The following is a 21,068-nucleotide window of genomic DNA, read 5'->3' as shown; positions in this document are numbered from 1 at the left end:
GATCCTGTTGTTCTCGAAGATACAGACTAACACAGGTATCTCTCTGATACTCTGATAAGATTGGATTTATTGTATGTTTTTTAAAGTATCAACTGTTTTAAAGTTTTTGGGATACCAGCCACATAACTTTGTATCTTTGCTCATTCCTCCTCTTACTACTATTAGCACAGCATTCAGATGCATCCTGTACCATGTTTCAAGCTTTAAAAGTGTTGTTGCTAGCTTGAGTGTCTTTATTAATTTATGACTCCTCTATGTTTTGAAGTTTAACAGTCTGGAGTGCTATTGTTATAAATGGTTATATCTTGAAATTTTGTTAAAAGTATCCCTTTGCAAGTTAGTAGAAGGATTGTAGATGTGATGTAAGAAATGTACTTAATACAAGTGCTTTAGTTTCAGTAAGGAATCTACTGAATGGAATAAATCAGAATGTCCAGGAATAGAAAAGTAATCTTTGTGTGTGTCATGTATATGCAAATATTTGCAGTGCATGGTAAGTCCCAAGTTTTAACACTGCTAGGGATGACTATATCAAAAAATCTAGTAAATATATCGCTATATTAGAATGTAAATCTCTGTCTGTCCAAGAACTTATCCTAAATGGTAAGATCTAGGACCGCCCAAATTGGTATGCAGCTTCCTTTTATTGTAACTTGAGGCAAAGTCAGGGTTTGATTGTGCCAGGAAAATTGGGGGTGCCTGGAATGAGATTGCTTCTCATAAAACCAAACAAAAAAGAGGCAGATTCACCAGTCTGGTGGAAGAGGCTGGTTGGGAGTTCACCCTTCCCACCCCAGCCCTGAGTCTCCCACTGCAAGTCTCCCTTTAGGTCGTGTGGGGGGAGGGTCAGAAGCACCTACCCCCTATTTATATGGGCTATGTCTACCATAGCCCCTTCTTTTCAGTAGGCCCACATCTACATGGGCGGAATGCTGTTTGAAAGCGGTGCTTTCAAACAGTGCGCAGCTGGCATTATGCTCATGGGGCACTGCGTATTAATGGCAGTGCCACATTAACATCTGCCGATGTGGCTCGTTACAATGCCCCTTCCGGAAGGAAGGGGCTAGTGTATACATTGCCATGGGGTCATTGTTGGCTGTTCCTCTTTGTCAGGGACCCAAGGGAAAGCGCGCAGTTTGCTGCATTCCTCACTCAGGCTGCGGAGCACATGAGGCAGACTAAACTGATCTTCTGGAGCTGCAGGGGCCATAGAGAGGCTTGTCTCACCTAGCCCTAATAGGTGTTGTGAGAGAGGACTGGGATAATCTGCTCTCCCTGAAGCAGCCTAAACCCCTCATCCCCAGTCCCATCTCAGAGCAATTGTTTAAATGAAGTACATACCTTTTCATTTTATTTAAAAAATTATTGAATGTAGGACCCAAGCACCACCAGGTAAATCTTCTGCTGCATAAGAAATAACAACACCTAGCTAATAACTCTCCAGCCCTTGTGAATACCCCAGGAGCAGGGCAGGAACCATATTGGGACTCCGATGTTCCCGACAGGGTTACAGCTTTCTTTTTGCATCACAGAAAAATAATCAATACTAACCCTTTGGATGGTCTAGGTTATTTCCCTCTCCTGCAGTATCATATGTGTATGTACAGTAATCCCTCAAAGTGAGCTCTTTTGAGTTGTGCTTAACTCTCAACATGAGCTAAGCACAACTCAAAATCCCTCTCCCCTGGCCCTCACTCAAACCCCTCCCCACCCTGCATGGCCCCAGTTCAACCTCCCCCGTGGCTCCAGCTCACCCCCCTGCACACACAGCTCCAGCTCAACACTCCCCACATGTGTGACTCTGCCTCACCCCGCACATGACTCTGGCTCATCACCCATGCACGTGGCTCCGGCTCAACTCCCTGCAGGGCCACATGATCCAGGCTCAACTCCAGCCCCTCCAGCCTCCCTGCAGCTATAACCCACCCTAGGCTTAACCTCCCTGCTCCCCTCCCATGGCCCCAACCCATTGCCAGGTTTAACCCTCCCCAACTGTTTCCCCCAACCCCAGGACTTACCTTTCAAAAGGAGCTCCAGGTGCTCCTGCTGCTTCCCCAGCTGCAGAGTGAGTGTTTTGCCATGGAAAAAAGCCTCCCCTCCCGGACATATGTGAAATTCAAGTTATGTGAGGGCATGTGTGAATGAAACCCTTGCGTAACTCGAGGGACTACTGTACACAGCTATGGCTCCACCACCTTCCCTGCCTCCTGAGCAGAAGGAGTAACAGAAGCTTGGTGCTAGCTGTTCTCCCACATGGTGCAGTAGCTCTAGCGAGGTAAGGAACCAGGGGAAGCAAGGGCTCCTTATTCTCCATGGCTGTGTCTACACAGGCACAAATCTTCGAAATAGCCATATTTCAAAGATTACTAATGAGGTGCTGAATTGAATATTCAGCGCCTCATTAGCATTAGGACGCTTCTGGCCATGGCGCTTCGAAAGCACCGCTTTTGAAAGTGCGCGGCTTGGCGCGGCTACATAGGGGTCCTTTTTGAAAGGACCCTGCACCTTTCAAAATCCCCTTATCCAGCTCACTGATTGGAATAAGGGGATTTCGAAAGGTGCAGGGTCCTTTCAAAAAGGACCCCCATGTAGCCGCACCGAGCCACACACTTTTGAAAGCAGCGCTTTCGAAGTGCTGCGGCCGGAAGCATCCTAATGCTGATGAGGCGCTGAATATTCAATTCAGCACATCATTAGTAATCTTCGAAATGGCATGGCCATTTTGAAGACTTGTGCCTGTGTAGACACACCCCTTTAGTATGAGTGTGCAAAAGGGCACTCAGCTGAGGTCTGTCTAAGTACTAAAATACGTCTGTTATGTCTTGATCTTTCAGAAGGCTTCAAGTGTGTGAAATCTCATTAAAATTAATGGTTCAACATGAGTATTAGAGGCCTTCCATGACTACACAAAGCGCAGCACAATGGAGAAACAGCCTTTTAGTTCTTTTAGTTAAATCTCTTGCTTAAATTATCACTCTAAAGCTATTTACTGAGCTCTCTGCTTCCTAGACCTGCCAACATACACTGCAAGGTATATTTGTATGACCAGGAGTAGTGCCACTGACTATGCATGCTTGTATATGTTCACTGAATTAAACCTGTCAACAACATGTAGGTGGTTAAAAAAGGGTCCCTGACTATCCAATCTTCTGTGTGTATTTGAGACATTTTCTACATGTTCTGTACAGGGGATTGGGCTGTCAGTTGTAAAATTACATAGTGTAACTTTCCTGTAACATCTGTAGTGATTATAGTGATTATATTCATGACCATTGCTTATCACTGGTAGGAGCTCGATGGCATCGAGGGCTGCGTCAACCACAACGTTCTCGCGTGAGTACAGCTCGGAGTAGTGCTCAACCCAGCGCTCCATCTGTTTGGCTTTGTCAGCGATGACTTCACCAGATTTGGATTTCAGAGGTGCCATCTTGTTCTGGGTGGGTCCTAATGCCTTCCTCATACCCTCGTACATTCCTCTGAGATTACCAAATTCGGCACAGGTCTGGATGCTGCTGCATAGCTGGAGCCAGTGGTTGTTGGCACAGCGCCTGGCTGTCTGCTGTACTGTTCTTCTGGCTTCTCTAAGTGCTTGCTGGGTTCTCTGGCTCGGTGAGCGTTTGTACTCCAGGAGTGCAGCGCGCTTCTTTTCAATGACTGGAGTTAGCTTCGAACCAGTCGTTTGTGTTTCTAGCTCTTCTTCCAAACACCGACAAGGCTGTGTTGTAAACTGTATCCCTCAGATGTTGCCATTTGGATGTCGCATCAGCGCCCCCAGGGCCGCTGCGCAGATTTTCCTGGAGGGTCTCTCTGAACTTTTCAGCTTTCTCCGAGTTTGCCATCTTTTTGGCGTCAATGCGGGGCCTTCCAGCAGGTTTAGAGCAGTACAGCTTCTTGGGTCTCAGCTTGAGCTTGGAGCAAACTAGCGAGTGATCTGTATCACAGTCAGCACTATGATAGCTGCGTGTCAGACAGACGTTTTTGAGGTTATTACGCCTAGTGATGACCACATCTAGTTGATGCCAGTGCTTCGAGCGGACTTGCCAGACATCCACTACATCTGCAAGAGATGCAGCAAGGACTGTCACTCTGGTGTGGGTCTTTATAGTCGCAATAGATGCTGTAAATGAAGTCCTCAATTGAAACTTTAAAGGACGCGATCCATAGTCTATGCAGACTGAAGGATGCCTACTATATGCTTATCACACAAAGGACCATGCAGTCAAACTGAGAGGAAAGCAAGGCTGCGATAGATAGATAGATAAATAAATAAATGATGGAAGGAAAACAACATTCCCTGAAAAGTTAGCTATGAAAATCAAACCTCACACAACTGGCACCTCCACAAATGCAACAATCAAACAGAATAATTTGCTTACTTACCAACATTGAATGTTTCATCCCTACTTATGCTAACGTTGCTGAACAAACAGTGCCTGATTAATCTGATAAGAGGCTCAGATGATATATTTGCTTTGCAATACTGTTGCATGAAAGAAATACAGAGGTGTTGGACAGTGTTTTTCAACCTTTTTTATACAGTACCCCTTTTCCAAAAATAGTACCTCCAGTACCCACAATTTTCAGTCATGCAAATATGTGTACCATTGGAACACATTTGTATAGACAACTTAATTATAACTGGTTGGTTGGAAGAAATTGCCTATAGGCAATAAACTTGCCATTGTACTTATGATTATGAAGAGGTTGAATAAAAAATATTAGAAGAACATAAAAATAAGTCCAATTTTTATTCATATATGTGTGTGTATGTATATCTATAGGAATAAAATTGGACTTATTTTATGTTCCTCTAATATTTTTATTCATCCTCTTCACAATTATAAGTACAATGGCAAGTTTATGCAAACATCAATGAAGTGATCAATGAAATTACAAAAAAAAATTATAATTAATTTAATGAGAAATTTCAGCTTGTTTGGATGAAATCAGATGTTCAAACCTAGGTTTCAAACTGCTGAGGGCTACATCAATGTTTCTGATAGTTTCTTGTGTATTATCTTCTTCCAGATCTGTAGTTTTATTCTTTGTTTTCAAAAGGAATTGGTCCATTTTAAATCCTGTCAATTGTAATTATAAATAATAAACTAAACTTGTACAAATAGCAATTTTATCACTTACTTCAGATAACAGGCATAATAATCCAGAGCCAGGCACTGCCATTCCCCACTTTAATCTAATCCCCCTCCCCTCCGCCACAGCAAGGCACCCCACCACGGTAATGCAATGCTGGTTACTCACCAGAGCTACCGCTGCCACATACTTCTCCCTCCAAGCGCTAGGGAGGGATGCGTGCATGGAGTGGCACACAGTGCTCTCACAGCTCTGAGAATTTTATTGCCCAAAGAGCCAGATACAGCTCCAGCAGAACACCCCCGCCCCGAACTTCTCTCATGTACCCCTGAGGGTACACATACAATAAGGGTTCATTGATAAACCACTGGTGTAGGGGCTCCTTTTGCATGCAACAGCCAGAGTTGCATCTCTGTGCATCTACCATTAATCCAACTCTGAATGTAGCTGTACCTCTCAGATGCATGGCGAAGTAGGTTTTTGCCCCCAAAAGCTTATGCTCCAAATAATCTGTTAGTCTGTAAGGTGCCACAGGACATCTCTTTTTTTTTTTTTTTTTGTTTGAGGATACAGACTAAGACGGCTATCCCTCTGATACGCTGTATTAGGAAAATTTTAACATCCTTTTTTCACACCCATTATGTTAAAATCTTGCATCATGCAAGAATCAAGACTTCAGAGTATGCAGTAAGTACAAGTTTACGATACTGACAATTTAGGAGAGATTTTGAACTCTCTGTTCACATTGGTCAGGAGTCTCTCGAAGTAGTTGCCCCATTAATTTCAGTGAAAACCAAATCACAATATTATAATCATTACAATAATTGAAATGAAGTGCTGTTAATGGATGTTTTCTAATTTCTGTATAGCTTTGGCTCAGCTTCCTTGTGAAAGTTAAAAAACAAACAGCCCTTTTAGATTTAACAACACTGTACCATCTGTTGTCCTGTTGCATCTGTCTTGTTTTATTCACTGCATAAATGACTCATTGGAGAAAAAATCATGAGCTTGGTAACATGCAGTGAATTCCCTTCTTTTGTGTTGTTGGTAGCCTTTTTTCTCACTTCTGTACATTTTAATATCCCCCATCATGCTGAGTGCTCAGAATGAAGTTATTAATTACTTTCAGTTTGAAAAGATAGACATGAGTGGAAAGTTGGCACCAGGGTCAGCATCACAAAATCTATTGGAAGACAAGATTACACAAAGGTAAGAAATCTTATGAAAATAGGCCTCAAATGTTTGGTCTTTTGCTCTGGAGTACACCTATCATACATCCAAACATCTTGTCTGAATTATTTAACCTTGTGCTTTTTTACAAGAGTAATAGGCAGCCATTTTTTTTCTTGTTGATGATGATCTAGGAAGCACCCGTGAAGTAACTTATGACTGTTTGTTTTTCAAAAAATCTCATTGGATTTATCCTGGGAGTGTGTGGGTGTGTTTTTTTTTCTCAATGGCATACACTGCTACTGGAAAATAGTATGGAACTTGTAAGGGGAAAAGAAGGACCCATCCTTCCATGACCATAATATTTCACTTATTTTGTTTCTCAGCATGTTTTCTGATATCTAAGACCGTCTGAATGGAGCAATGGAATAGCATCAGCAGCCACTCTGACAAAGACAGACACAGAGCATAGCTAAATAAATTGTGCATTGTAGCATTGTTTACATCTCGGTAAAAAGAACAAAATGTTGGGGGAATAGCAAAATAAATATAAAATGCATTTTACTGGGCAGTTCTGCAAACTCTACTAAATGCACTTCGGGTGTGAGCTGCTACTGTATGGAAAGACATGAATGCACCTTGAAAGTCATGAAGTCTGAAAAGCTGCCACTGCCACATTTATACATCCAAATGGCTAGTGATATTGGCAATTCAAGTCCCCTTATGTGCAAAGAGCCACAAAAATGGTGGCATAACAACTGGCTCAAAACTGGCTTTAAACCCTGCTTCACAGTGTTTATATTGAAACAGGAAAAAATATTGGTAGTGTTCTTATCATTTGAGGTATTACCAAGCAGTAGCATAAATATATATGTAAGCTTCTTGATTTAAAGCAACCTGCCCAACACCAGTTGATAACCCAACCACAGTCCATATTACCTGACCACAAAAGAGCCTATTTATTCTAGAATTTTTGACACACATTTGTCACAAAAATTAGTAAAAACATTAAGAAAATAATATCCTTTTCTATCTGTTTTCTCTTCCGCATCTGAGATGAGCTGTATTTCCCAAAAGCTTACACCCTAAAACGCTAATGATTCTTTAATCTTTAAAGTGTCACAGTGCATAGATGTTTATTTTAATATTATTTTTAATAAGGTAGCATTGTGTTTGGTTTTCTTGACTATTTGTTTTTCCTGAGTTGGCAGCATATGTTTTTCTTTTTGGGATTAAAAGTGTAATTTGTTTGACTGCAGTTTGTTTGAACTGCAATTTGGTTTGAAAGTTTGTTCCTTTTATATTTCAAGTGCTATGCATGTGTACAGGAATTTGTGTGGTTCCTTAGAGTCATAGAAATGTAGGACTGGAAGGGACCTTAGGATGTCATCTAGTCCAGCCCCCTGCCTGAAGCGGGATCATCTCTAAGTAAATCATCCCAGCCAGGACATTGTCAAGCTGGGACTTAAAAACCTCTATGGATGCAGATTTCACCACCTCTCTAGGTAACCCATTCCAGTGCTCCATCACCCTTCTGGTGAAATAGTTTTTCCTGGAATCCAACCTACAGTTGTACCTCTGTAACTTCAGACCATTGCTCCATATTATGCCATTTGTCATTACTGAGAACAGCCTCTCTCCATCCCCTTTAGAGCCCCACTTCAGGAAGTTGAAGGCTGCTGTCAAATCACCCTTAACTCTTCTCTTCTGCAAACTAAATAAGCTCAAGTCCCTCAGCCTCTCCTCATAAGTCATGTGCTCCAAATGGATCCTGCACTCCAGATGTGGCCTCGTCAGTGCCGAATAAAGGGGAATAATAACTTCTCTAGACCTGCTGAAAATGTTTTTCCAAATACACCCCAATATACACTGTTAACCATATCCAGCCTTCTATTCATCATAATCCCCACATTTTTTTCTGCGGCACTGCTACTTAGCTAGTTGGTCCCCAACCTGTAACAATGTTTGGGATTCTTCTGTCCCAAGTGCAGGAATCTGCACTTGTCCTTGTTAAACCTCATCAGATTTCTTTTAGCTCAATTCTCCAATTTATCTAGGTCATTCTGGAACCTATCCCTACCCTTCAACATATCTACCTCTCCATCTATCTTAGTTTCATCCACATACTTGCTGAGGGTGCAATCCATCACCTCATTCGTGTCATTAATAAAGATGTTGAACAATACTGACCATAGAATTGATCCTTGGGTGCCCCACTTGAAACTGATCTCCAACCAGACATTGAGCCATTCGTCACTACCCATTGGGCATGACCATCCATCCAGCTTTCTATCCATCTTACAGTCCATGTATGCAATCCATACTTCCTTAACTTATATGCAAGAATATTTTGGGAGACTGTAACAAAAGCTTCCCCATCTCCACAGAGCCAGTTACCTCAGCATAGAAGCTTGGACAGGCAAGGCTTACCCTTGGTGAATCCATGTTGACTACTCTTGATCATTTTCCCCTCTTCCAAGTGCTTCAAAATGGATTCCTTGAGGATCCCCTCCATGATTTTTCTGGGGACTGAGGTAACGCTGAGTAGTCTATAGTTCCCTGGATTGTCCTTCTTTCCTTGTTTAAAGATGGGCACTACATTTGCCTTGTTCCAATTACTTGGGACCTCTTCAAATCCTCAAGATTTTTCAAAGATAATTGCCAAAGGTTCTGCAATGACATCTGCCAATTCCCTCCATACATTTGTATGCATTAAATCCAGACCCACGGATCTGTGCGCATCTAGCTTTTCTAAATAGCTCTCAGCCTCTTCTTTCCCCACCAAGGGCAGCCCGCCTCCTTCCCATACTGCATTGCCTAGTGCTGTAGTCTGGGACCTGACCTTGTCCGTGAAGACTGAGGCAAAAAAAGATTGAGTACTTCCACCTTTCCCACATCATCTGTCACCTGTGAATGTAGGTTTTCAGTATAATTTGTAGTGCAACTTTTCACCTCCCATTCTTGCTGTGGTTGTGTGTGTACGTGTGTGGTTGGGTTTTTGCCCTTACCTGTCCATTTATTCACCTAGCATTTGTATAGTTATTCCACAGATGAGGAAAAGTGCTGATTTTGTTTGGCCTACAGCATACTCTGTACAATATCTTTATTTCCTTTGATGTCCAGTACGGTTCAGAACACTGTGGCAGTTATGAATGAAGATCCAAGGGAGAAAAGGCAGCTGAAAATGTGTAGGCAATGTGATGGGCTACATTTTCAAGTGTTGTTTGGGCTTTTTAGCTGCAGGATTCCAATTGCTTTTAGTTAAAGTGGCATAGCTAAAACACTATTCAGTGTTTTGAATTTTTCCATGTTACATATCCTTGACTTTCTGGTTTTTATGATAAACGCAACAAAAAACAGAACTTTGAATGGGGAGTTTACACTAGAACAAAAATTGTATCATTAGATGAATGTGCGTTAGCATGTGGTCTATGAGTTGGAAGAAAGCAGAACAATTTAATGAGGAAGCAGCCTCTCATGAGCAATAGAAAGTATTAAACAGGCTATAAGAATGTACAGAGGCAAATTTGCAGGTATGGTTTTGGCTCTCATTAGCTGCGTCTACACGTGCACGCTACTTCGAAGTAGCGGCACCAACTTCGACGTTAGGCGGCGAGACATCGAAGTCGCTAACCTCATGAGGGGATCGGAATAGCGCCCTACTTCGACGTTCAACGTCGAAGTAGGGACCGTGTAGACGATCCGCGTCCCGCAACGTCGAAATTGCTGGGTCCTCCATGGCGGCCATCAGCTGGGGGGTTGAGAAATGCTCTCTCTCCAGCCCCTGCGGGGCTCTATGGTCACCGTGGGCAGCAGCCCTTAGCCCAGGGCTTCTGGCTGCTTCTGCGGCAGCTGGGGATCTATGCTGCAGGCACAGGGTCTGCAACCAGTTGTCAGCTCTGTGTATCTTGTGTTGTTTAGTGCAACTGTGTCTGGGAGGGGCCCTTTAAGGGAGCAGCTTGCTGTTGAGTCCGCCCTGTGACCCTGTCTGCAGCTGTGCCTGGCATCCCTATTTCGATGTGTGCTACTTTGACGTGTAGACGTTCCCTCGCTGCGCCTATTTTGATGTTGGGCTGAGCAACGTCGAAGTTGAACATCGACGTTGCCGGCCCTGGAGGACGTGTAGACGTTATTCATCGAAATAGACTATTTCGATGTTGGCTGCACGTGTAGACGTAGCCATTATGTGCAGCTACAAGGTACATTATAGTACAAAATATGTGTACTATAGTCAGTGTATGACTGTGGATCTTTGTGCAGTTTTATAATAAAGAAAAAACAATGCAAAAGAAAGAAACATTTCTCACAAAGTGGAGTCTAGCAGATCAATCAGATCTGCATAAAATATAGTAGTAGGCGTCCTTCGATCCCGAGGGATCATGGGTTTGCGCCCCAGTTGGACTAATTTGAGCAGCATCTTCTGTGGCTGTTGAATCCAATCCAGGAGTGGCAGTCCTTTCCGCACTGTGAGCAGCAGTAGGCAGATGTCGCTCTGGTATCATGGGCACGGATCTTCCTGAGGGCTCTCCTGTCTTCCGCTTCCTTCACCAAGGTAGTTTCATACATAGCAAGAGCTTCCTTCACTCCCTGTTTCCAGGCATGCCTGTCTGAGGCGAGCGAATGCCAGGTGTTCACACTGATAGGGAGAGCGCTGAGGTCACGCTTGCACGTGTCCTTGTAACACAATTTAGGTCACACTTTCTGCCTCTTTCCAGACGCCAGTTCGCCAAAGAGGAGGTCCTTCGGTATTCGGCTATCCGTAATGCATGAGACATGGCCCAGCCAGCGCATACACCTCTGTTTGAGAAGGGTGAACATGGAGGCAGTGCCTGCCCTCTCAAGCACTGTGCTATTGGGGACCTTGTCCTGCCACGAGATACCGAGTATGTGCCTAAGGCAGCGCATGTGTTGAGCCGCTGCTCTTGTTTTGAGTGCAAAGTCCATGTTTCACTGGCATACAGCAGTATGCTCAAAACACAGGTTGTGTAGACCTGCACCTTGGTGTGTACAGTGAGCTTATTGTTAGCCCATACTCTCTTCGTCAGCCTGGAGAACGTTGTGGCGGCTTTTCCAATGCGCTTGTTGATCTCGCTATTAAGTGACAACTTGTCTGAGATCATTGAGCCTAGGTACATGAACTCATGGACGACTTCCAGTTCGTAGTCTAGCACATTGATAGATGGCTCGTTATCCACATTTTGGCCCATCACCTGGGTCTTCTTTAAGCTGATTGTGAGGCCAAATTCCATGCATGCATCCACAAAGCGAGTTATGAGTGACTGCAGTTCCTGCTGAGTGTGAGCAGCAATAGCTGCATTGTCAGCAAAAAGGAACTCCCTTAAACACTTCATAAGCACCCTGGTCTTCGCTCTAAGCCTCGACAGTTTGAAGAGGTTGCCGTCCGTTCTCATGCGGAGAGAGATGCCCTCTGTAGCAGTTCCGAAGGCATAGTTGAGCAAAACTGCAAAGAAGATGCCGAACAGCGTTGGAGCCAGCACACACCCCTGCTTCACTCTGCTGAGAATCTCAAAGGGTTCAGATGTGGATCCATCGTATACGATGGTCCCCTTCACTCCTTCATGGAAGGCCCTAATAATGGTGAGCAGAGTTGGGGGACAGCCGATCTTAGCCAGAATCGTGAACAGACCTCTTCTGCTGACACGGTCAAATGCCTTGGTCAGGTCGATGAAGGCAATATACAGAGGTTTGTTCTGCTCCCTGCACTTTTCTTGTAGTTGCCTAACAGAGAAAACCATGTCTATGGTGGACCGTTCAGCTCTGAACCCACACTGAGACTCAGGGTAGACTCTCTCCACAAGAACCTTGAGCCTCTTCAGAACAACACGTGCAAACAGCTTCCCCAAGGCACTGAGAAGGGAGATGCCACGATAGTTGTTACAATCGCTTTTGTCACTCTTGTTCTTGTAGACATTAACAATGTTAGCATCCCTCATGTCTTGCGGTACTCTGCCTTCTCTCCAGCACTGGCAAAGTATTCCACGCAGCTCTGAAACTAGGGTACCATTGGCGCATTTGAGGATTTCTGAGGGAATACTGTCTTTCCCTGGGGTTTTTCCAGAAGAGAGTGCTTTTACCACGTCGCTGAGTTCCTCCAAGGTGGGCTCAGCATCAAGTTCAGTCATGGTGGGCAGAGGCTCGATGGCATTCAGGGCTCTCTCTGTAACTACGGTCTCTCTGGCGTACAACTGTGAGTAGTGTTCCACCCAGCATTCCATCTGCTTGGTTCTGTCCTTCAAGACCTCGCCTGTGGCTGACTTAAGTGGGGCAGTCTTTCTTTGTGATGGACCAATGGCCTGCTTGATCCCATCGTACGTTTCTCGCATGTTACCAGTGTCCGCGGCCTGCTGAATCTTGGAGCACGGTTGGAGCCAGTAATCATTGGCACACCGCCAAGCAACCTGCTGCACTTGACTTCGAGCAGACCGGAGCGCCTGCAGGTTCACCTCACTGGGAGAGGACCTGTATGCAGCCAGTACCTGTCTTTTCTTCTCAATCAGGGGCGTCAGTACTTCAGTGTGGGCTTCAAACCAATCAGCAGACTTGACTGTCTTCTTCCCAAAGGTAGATAGTGGCCCGTAGTTGTTCCCATCTCTTGCTGATATCAGTGTGATCCGGGCGGGGCAAGGCCTCTTCAAGTGCTTGGACAAACTCGCATACTTTTGAAGGGTCAAGAGTCTTGCCAGTGTCAATGCGTGGCCTTCCTTCCTTTTTGGAGTGAAAGAATCTTCGTGGCTGGATGTGCACCTTACTACACACGAGCAAATGGTCAGTGTCACAGTCTGTGCTGTGGTAGCTACGTGTCACCCTGACATTACCTAAACAGCTGCGTTTGGTGAGGACAAGGTCAAGCTGGTGCCAATGTTTCGATCTTGGGTGTCGCCACCAAACTTTATGCTGGGGTTTGACATTGAAGAAGGAATTGGTTACGCAGAGGTCATGTTGGGAGCAGAGTTCAAGGAGGCACTGTCCATTTTCATTCATCTTCCCTGTTCCAAACTGTCCCAGACAGGATGGCCAGCTGTGGTGTTCACTGCCAGCTCTGGCGTTGAAGTCGCCAAGGGTGAATAGCGGCTCATGGGAAGGTCCCTCACTGATGGCAATGCTAAGTTCATCATAGAACTTGTCCTTAACTTCCTGGGCAGAAGTTAAAGTAGGCGCATAGACACTGAAGATGTTGACCATGCCCACTGGTGTTTGAAGCTGGATTTTCAGCATTCTCTCAGTTCCCACATTTGGTGGTATGACTGAGCCAACTAGGCTGTTTCTGATTGTGAAGCCAACACCGTGTTCCCTGGTCTCTTCTGGAGGCTTCCCATGCCAGAAAAAGGAAAAGTCCTTCTCCCTGAGACTCCAGAGGACGATAGCCTTGTTTCCTGGAGGGCCACAACATCCATCCACAGTCTTCTCAGCTTGTTGTTAATGATTGCTGTCTTCCAGGGGTCACTAATGCTCTGTAGGTCTTCTGTAAGGCCCGGAGTCGTGGTCCTTACATTCCATGTGCCCAGCCTGATGGCTGGATTATTAATAATCCAGCCATAAAATATACATGTCCTTATATCAATCTAAATTGCATTAAGGACTAATTTCATTATTTATTGCTATAGCAAAACGAAGATGGGTATCTGGATGATGTAAAATGTCTTTATGGGAAGGAAGGATGGACGGACGGACGGAAGGAAGGAAGAGACAATTTCACTTGCAGGGTGGTGAAACACTGCAATGGAGGTGGTGGAATTGCCATCCTTAGGGAGGTGGTGGAATTGCCATCCTTAAAGGTTTTTAAGGTCTGGCTTGACAAATCTCTGTCTGGAATTATTTAGTTGGGCTTGGTCTGCTTGGAGCATAGGTTTAGATTATCTCCTGTGATCTGTTCTAACCCTAATCTTCTATTATTTTAATGAAGGAAGGAAGGAATGGAAAATAACAGTCATGACAGAAGATATTTATAAAACAGACTGAGTGGATATGGCTTAAGTTGTAGTGAGGCTGGTTTATGTTAATATTGAAAATTAGAAGGGGTTTTAGAGACAGCCATCTCGGTTAGAAATTGGGAAATTTGTTAAAGCGAAAAACATGGCTGCGCCTACACTTGCATTCCTCTTTTGAAAGAGGCATGCAAATAAGGGAAACTGAAAATGCAAATGAGGTGCATATTTACATCTCTGACACCTCATTTGCATATTCTTCTTTCGAAAGAGCTTCTTTTCACCCAATTCTCCAATTTATGTAGGTCATTCTGGAACCTATCCCTACCCTCCAACATATCTACCTTTCCATCTAGCTTAGTTTCATCCACAAATTTGCTGAGGTGCAATCCAAAACCCCTTTTTTATGGGAAGAAGAGTGCTTTTGAAGATGGGGTTTACTTTCAAAAGAGCAGCATCTACACTGCTTTTCTTCTTTCGAAAGAAGAATATGAAAATGAGGTGTCAGATATGTAAATCTTGACTTCATTTTCATTTTTGCTTTCCCTCATTTGCATGCCTCTTTTGAAAGAGGAATGTAAGTGTAGATGCAGCCCATATTAATGACTATCCTAGATCAGCCCAATGGTCTGTCTAGCCTATCCTTTGACAATGACCAATGCCAGATATTTTAAAGGGGGAAAAAAAGCATAGGGCAATTATTAAGTGATTCATCCCCTGTCATCCAGTCTCAGGGCCCATTTCTACACATGCCACTTTCTCCAAAAGTGGCATGCTAATAAATGGCCTGAAATATGCTAATGAGGCATGGATGGAAATTCCCCATGCTTCATTAGCATAAGGTCACGTTTTGGAGTCTGGAAGACGCTCTTCCAGACTCCAAAATGACGTATAGAACAGCGGCCCCCGGGGGGTCTTCCAGAAGGAAGTCCTCCTTCCAGAGACCCCTTCTTCCCAAAAATTTTTTGGAGAAAGTGGCATGTGTAGAAATGGCCAGGATGTGGCTGCCAGAGGCTGAGCAAGATAACCTCTGTTGGCAACACAATGGCAATGCATGTGAACTGTGCATTACGTTGTTTTAAACCCTCTGCCTATTAATTTCGTAGGGTTACCTTAAACAGGATTGAAAATATCTTCTGAAACCAAAATCTGTGGTAACTTAGAGTGTTTTACTGTGGTCATCTTCAGCAGACAAAAATGGGTAGATGTGAGATATAAAAGTGGTTTCACTGGAAGACTTGATTATACTTTAATCAGAAACAAACAGCTTTTTTTGCATGATTCATTTGGAGAAAGTTTGTGTAGGATGAACAGGGGCACACCCAAACAAACAGATTTACTCGCTGAATGGAGATGAAATAAAGCTGTGTTAAACAGAAGACCACATCAGATGAAAGCATTGAGATGGTGTTGGAAAAATAGAGCAGAAGCAAATATATCTGGAGATTTGTCATCCACTTGCAACTGGAGAGGAAAGCTCCTGATCCCATTGCATACAAAGAATAAGTGATTGCCTCAATATTAGGCAAATAACTGTATGCAAGAGCTGTATGTTGCCCTGAATTTTCCCATCAGAAAAATGTTAATTTAAAAGATTCAGCTTATTTGTTGCATATGAGACTTGGGCTACGTCTACACTAGCCAAAAACTTCAAAATTGCCACGCAAATGGCCATTTAGAAGTTTACTAATGAAGCGCTGAAATACATATTCAGCACCTCATTAGCATGGGGGCAGCCGCAGCACTTCGAAATTGATGCGGCTCACCGCCGCGCAGCTTGTCCAAACAGGGCTCCTTTTCGAAAGGACCCTGGCTACCTCGAAGTCCCCTTATTCCTATGAGCAGATAGTGTAGACACGGCCTAAAAGTTTTCAAATTCCAATAATTCTCAAGCTTAGTGTCAATTTTTTCATTACTAGCAATAAATTTCATACTTGACAAATTTTGCTGGGAGAGCTGGTGAAGTCTTGTAAAATTCTACTTTCTACACAATATCAGAAAATAACCATTTTTAATACAGAAGCTGTCTTGGGGGAGAAATAGAGTGGGAAGGGAATAGTGGCAGCAAAATAATACTTGCTGATTGACAAATGCCCTTTATTTTTCACTTAATAAACCCCTGGAAAAAAGAAGGAAAATGTTTAGTTATATAACAAGTCCACTAAAATAAAATAAAATAAAATAATGGGTTGCTTTCGCCAGTGTACCAAGAATTTTTTTTTTAACCTTAAAAGGGAAAATTAATACCTGATGTAACAGCATTGTACTCCATGAAATTACACCAGGGATGAACTTAGTCTAAATTGTTTAAGTAAAAAGATGCAACGTACCATTATTCAATAAATATATTTCAGGAAATAACCATTCAGTAATCTGGTGTAGATTTATTGACTGTTGCTGAACTACTGAAATGTGTGAGTTGCATCAGAAAAATAAATGAAACCAAATGCACAACTGAACTTTGTCAACAGAACAAAATAACACCATAGTATTGGTAATATTATGTTGTATTAACATATTCAATAACAGAAAATGACGGTTGTTTACCGGGACTGTCAGGGATTCTCTTTATAGTTATTTATTTTGTATTTATTTATTTAATAGAGACTCAAGGAACTGAAGCAGAGGGAGTTCGCTCGAAATGTAGCTTCTAAGTCAAGAAAAGATGAACGGAAACAGGAAAAGGCCCTCCAACGTTTGCACAAGTTAGCTGAACTGAGAAAAGAGGCAGCATGGTGAGTGAATAGCTACTAAAATGGAAAAAGCACTGGAAAAATAATCTCCAAACTATTCACTGGGCCTTGGGACACATGACTGTTAAGTTCCTGAGCCCAGGACAAGGTGCATATATTTTTATGGTAAGCTCTAAGCCTTATGTGTGCAGTAATTTGATCTGGCACTATATGAAGAAATAAATGTTTAACATTACTCTTTTAGTGGAGCTAAAATGACATGTATTTTTAGTTAAAAATATGTTCCATGCATATTTCATAAAGCCAGGCACAGTGTTGAAAGCATTATTGAACTAGGTCAAGCATTTGAAGCTTCACATTATTTTATTGATGAGGAAAGAATACACTCTATCTTTCCGGGATGTAACAAATCTGCGTGACGTAGTGTTTGAACTGCTCACCTGGGAATGCATCAGGGAATCTAGTTTGAAATTTAAATAACTAGAGAAACTATCTAGGGGAATACCTTAAAAGAAAATATTGCTCTTCCTGAATCCATCAGGGTGCATATCCTAACCATCTCAATTACTTCTTACCAGACATATACTCCCTATTGAATCTGGAAATGCATTTCTAATTGATACATTTCTTCATGTGAGGTGACAGCCTTCTTACCAAAAACTTACATGCTTATGATACTGACAACCCAGTGTAAAAGAATTTGAACCACTTCCAGTGTGCTCCAAAAGAGATCTGTCAATCACAGGAAAAATAACTGATGGCTAATATGTAAATGGTATTTTTATCCAGATGCTGTCTATGGTAAGGACTGCATCTCACCAGGTGAACTTTAGGCTGAAGTAGTAAAAACCCCTTTTTTTCCCAGTCAGTTAATGTAAGTGTGTTTGCATAAAAACATAAAACCAAACCCCTTAACTGTGGCTAAACTATTTGTAAGTGCCTACATGTTGTGTGCACAAATAACATGTTTGTTAGCAAACCTGGTACTTGCACATCTCAAATGGATGTTGCTTACAAACTTTTCTCACAGAATTAAAAAGCTCATTGAATGAAAAGGAGCAGATATTATTAAGAGTGATGTAAGTACAATTACTTTTCTAAACTATGTAACTTATATAGTTCTCCTTTGAGGAGTGTCCCTGTGGATGCTCCATGTGAGGTGTTTCAGGGCCCTGAGCTTCTGGTCGTAACATTTTTAGCAGCAGTACCCCATGCAGTGGTGCATACGTGGCACATGGCTTGTGCCTATAGCAGCTGTTAACCATCTTATGTCACCTGTTATCCCTCAGTTCCTTCTCTACCACTGTTGGCTAAGGTCGGAACCCTACCAGCTTCCAGTATTCCTCCCTGTTACATTTTTTTTCCTAAAGGTCTCTATTATTTTTTCAAGTTTTACTTTTTTTTTTCCTGTTGGACTGAGCTCCAGTTGGCACCATTCTTCCCTTGTGCCTGGCTCCCCAGGCTTCAAAAACCGCTCCTCATGCCACCTCCCAATTCCAGTTTCAGACAGACATGCTCAATGTATAAAATAGTAACAGAGAGCTAGCCGTGCTAGTCTATATACTATGAAAACAAAAAAGCAGTCCAGTAGCGCTTTAAAGACTAACAAAATATTTATTAGGTGATGAGCTTTCGTGGGACAGACCCACTTCTTCAGATCATAGCCATACCAGAACAGACTCATCCCCTAATAAATTATTTTATTAGTCTTTAAAGTGCTACTGGAATGCTTTTTTGTTTTCAATGTATAACATGTTTAGGTGAGGCATACTTTCCCAAAAAAGTGTGCACACTATAAAAATGTTGTCAAACAGTCCTTAAAGGCAAGTGCTCTCCAGCTAAAACTTACGCTCATGGAGAAATCCCTCAGACGAGTGCTGGACCCAGAGGTGAAATCACCACAGAGGCAAGCTTCACTTTCAGCAGCCACCAAACAAGGATGGGCTAAATCAAAGTTATCCATGGAACGCAGGCTCTCTGTGCATGAAGAAAAGTCCAAGAAAAAATGTTTTGTGGCACATGACCAATGGTACCAATGGCACAGTCCACTTTGGACCTTGAGGCACCGAGCCCATCCAGTATGCAGGTGGCCCAAGGAGAAAAAGAAAAGCCTGCCCTGACTGCTGCAGCACAGCCAAGGAAACAAGAGGCTCTGGCACCAAGTAAGTTAATACCAGCCATTCATAAGCTGTCTCAGCACACAAGTCGGCACCAGGTCTGACTTCCCACATGCCATCAGCACCAGCAACAGTGCAATCACCCATACCATTCACCCTGGATGTCTCAGTATCAACTCATGGTAAGCTGCCAGTACCAATTATCTCCCCACCACTGCCTCTAACCACCCAAGCTGACCTTGAACTCACATCAGTGCCCAGCATGCTACTCTTCAGCACCAATACAACCCCAATGCACCATGCACCAACACTGATCTCCACACCAGCAAGCTCAGTGCCATCTTATCTCTGATGAGGAAGAAGACATTCAGGTGGTACCATCTGCACCCAGACACTATTTGCCCAAACATAAAGCACTGCCTCTGTCGGTACCACCACAGCAGTGGCCTCCACCCGTGGATCCTCCCGATACTGATGCTCCCACTTGGCCATGATGGGCCAGCTGGGCACAGTTTAGGTACCAGTACTGACCACCTCCTCAATAGGCCATACCATCAACTCAATCACCTTCTCCCTCTGCTTCCTCACAGCAAGATCCGGGGGAAAACTAAGGGTATCAGATTGAGCAGGAGAGTGTATTGGCTACCTGCATCTCCTCCTCATTCCCAGATGAAACAATTATCACCATGGGTAATGATTTTAAATGTTTTCAAGACCTGTTCAAGTGGGTGGCTGATTCTTTGGATATTTCCCTCTCCAAATTTCCTGAATATCAGCACAAACTGAATAAAATTTTTCATCCTTCTGTAAAGTGCTAAAGTAGCTCTTCTAATCAAATATGCCATTATGGACCCTGCCAAGGAATTATGGCAAACTCCTGCAATTATCCTACCCATAGCCAAACAGGCCGATAGAAAATATTACTTCCACTTAAGGGAACAGAGTTTTTGTTTACCCACCCAACTCCCATGTGGTCGATGCCATCCACCACAGGGGTGAGCAGACTCAATTCCACTCTACTCCATATGCTAAGGACTGGAAGAGATTAGACCTAGTAGGTTGAAAATCCTATTCTTCTGCATCTCTTCAGTTTAGAATTGCTAATTATTCAGCTCTGTTAGCAAAATACACATACAGAATCACAGAATCATAGGGCTGGAAGGGACCTCAGGAGGTCATCTAGTCCAGCCCCCTGCTTCAAGCAGGATCAACCCCTACTAAGTCATCCCAGCCAGGACCTTGTCCAGCCGGGACTTAAAAACCTCAAGGGATGGAGAATCCACCACCTCTCTAGGCAACACATTCCAATGCTTCACCACCCACCTGGTGAAGAAGTTTTTCCTAATATCTAACCTACACCTTTCCATCTTCAACTTCTGACCATTACTCCTTGTTCTGCCATCTCACACCACTGAGAACAGTTTCTCACCCTCCTCTTTAGAGCTCCTCTTCAGAAAGTTGAAGGCTGCTATTAAATCACCTCTAAGTCCTCTCTTCTGTAAACTAAACAAGCCCAAATCCCTCAGCCTATTCTCATAGGTCTTGTGTTCCAGACCCTTAATCATTTTTGTTGCCTTTCGCTGAACCTGCTCTAGCAAATCCACATCCTTTTTATACTGGGGGGCCCAAAACTGGACACAATATTCCAGGTGTGGCCTCACCAGTGCCGAATAAAGAGGAATAACTACTTTCCTAGATCTGCTTGAAATGCTCCTCCTAATGCACCCCAGTATGCCATTAGCTTTCTTGGCTACAAGGCCACACTGTTTACTTATATCCAGCCTTTCATCCACCATAACCCCTACGTCCCTTTCCATCGTACCGCTGCTGAGGCAGTCAGTCCCCAGCTGTAACAATGTTTGGGATTCTTCTGCCCCAGGTGCAGGACTCTACACTTCTCCTTATTGAACTGCATCAGATTTCTTTTGGCCCAGTCCTCCAATTTATCCAGGTCCCTCTGGATTCTCTCTCTACCCTCCAACATATCTACCTCTCCCCCTAGTTTTGTGTCATCCGCAAACTTGCTGAGGGTGCAACCCAGTCCCTCATCC

The 21,068-nt window shown here is 43.4% G+C and overlaps 1 protein-coding gene across 1 annotated transcript in view; it reads left to right on the top strand.

Annotated features, from left to right (window-relative positions):
- Positions 1 to 21,068, top strand: part of ZNF804A (zinc finger protein 804A) — a 308,566-nt gene that overhangs the window by 277,007 nt on the left and 10,491 nt on the right. Inside the window, exon 3 of the mRNA XM_075001530.1 lies at positions 16,812 to 16,942. Coding sequence (XP_074857631.1) covers positions 16,812 to 16,942 — 131 coding nt within the window. The remainder of the gene's footprint in view (positions 1 to 16,811; positions 16,943 to 21,068) is intronic.

This window comes from Carettochelys insculpta, chromosome 8 (genome assembly GCF_033958435.1).
Source record: "Carettochelys insculpta isolate YL-2023 chromosome 8, ASM3395843v1, whole genome shotgun sequence".
Classification (NCBI taxonomy): domain Eukaryota; kingdom Metazoa; phylum Chordata; order Testudines; family Carettochelyidae; genus Carettochelys; species Carettochelys insculpta.
Note: the sequence above shows the minus strand (reverse complement) of the source record. Positions and strands in the feature narration are given on the sequence as shown.